This window comes from Hyaloscypha bicolor, assembly GCF_002865645.1.
Source record: "Hyaloscypha bicolor E unplaced genomic scaffold K444scaffold_52, whole genome shotgun sequence".
Taxonomy (NCBI): Eukaryota; Fungi; Ascomycota; class Leotiomycetes; order Helotiales; family Hyaloscyphaceae; genus Hyaloscypha; species Hyaloscypha bicolor.
The window spans coordinates 855,222-856,385 of record NW_020194554.1 but is presented as its reverse complement, the minus strand read 5'-3'; the positions used below and the strand labels follow the sequence as shown (position 1 = coordinate 856,385).

The 1,164-nt window shown below is 28.2% G+C and overlaps 1 protein-coding gene across 1 annotated transcript; it reads left to right on the top strand.

Annotated features, from left to right (window-relative positions):
• Positions 1 to 581: 581 nt before the first annotated feature.
• Positions 582 to 818, top strand: K444DRAFT_523179 (uncharacterized protein; the record flags this gene model as incomplete). The annotated part of the gene is made up of 1 exon (XM_024874265.1): positions 582 to 818. A coding segment is annotated over one exon (237 nt), but the record flags the coding sequence as incomplete, so codon positions are not given.
• Between the last annotated feature and the right edge of the window lie 346 nt (positions 819 to 1,164).

The following is a 1,164-nucleotide window of genomic DNA, read 5'->3' as shown; positions in this document are numbered from 1 at the left end:
AGAACGTCTACCCTTATTTAATTATTATTATAAAGAAATAACCCGAAATAAACTCCTATCTAGAAGGCTTCTATTTCATATATTACTAATAATATACTCGCTGGCTTACTATACTCGTCCGGCCAGCTAAATAAAGTACTACGGAATATTGGCTATTTAAGAATAATACTATTAAGTTTCTTATATAAGACAGGATACTTTTCCGGCGAAATTAAGGTATACCTAGAAGGGTTATTAATTCCCTGGAAAAGCGAGAAGATATTAAGATAGTAGCTTACGAGATTAGAGGTTATAAGCCTAGAGAGGCTACTTTCCGCAAAATTACAGACCATTTTTAGTGGAATAAATAGTATAAAGATATTAAAACACATATTAAGAATTACGAGTAATATTAATTTATAGCTTATATAAGAATAGAAAGTGAGCTATATCCTACTTAGGTATAAGTACTATAGTATAAGATAGCTTTAGATATAGTTCATATACCTTTATATTCGGGTAAAGATAGGCTAGTACTAGCTAGAGAGAAAGGCTCGGGATAAGTTAAAGAAAGAGTACTAAAGAATACTAATACTTAATTAATTACCCGGTTTATTTTTAAAGACATTATTTATAGATATAAAGTTTTTCTGGAGCTAGTTATAGATAGAGGACTAGAGAATAATAATACTATTATAAAAAAGCTTATAATAATATACGGAATCTGTTATATTATTACTTTTGCCTTTAATTCTCGAGTTAATAGAATAATTAAGAGGAGATATAAGCCTGTAATTACTACTCTAACTAAAGCTACTAAAGGCAGTATTAATAATTAGGTTTTTTATCTTCTAGCTATACTTTGGGCTAATTAAATAATAGCCAAAGTTACTACCGGTTATATACCCTTTTATCTTAAAGGGAGTCGAGAAAGTCTTTTACTAATAGATCTGGACTATTTAACTTGGAATATACTACTATAGTATAAAGTTTCTTTTATATCTGACTTGCTTACTATATATATATAATAGCTCAAGTAAAGAAATATAAACCTAAATAAAGTACTCTTGGTAATATACTACTATTGGGAATATAGGAAGGAAGTATTTAATAATACCTATATCTTAAGGCTATCCGGGTACTTCTCTATTAAAGATATTTTTTTTTTATAATACTAGGCTAGAA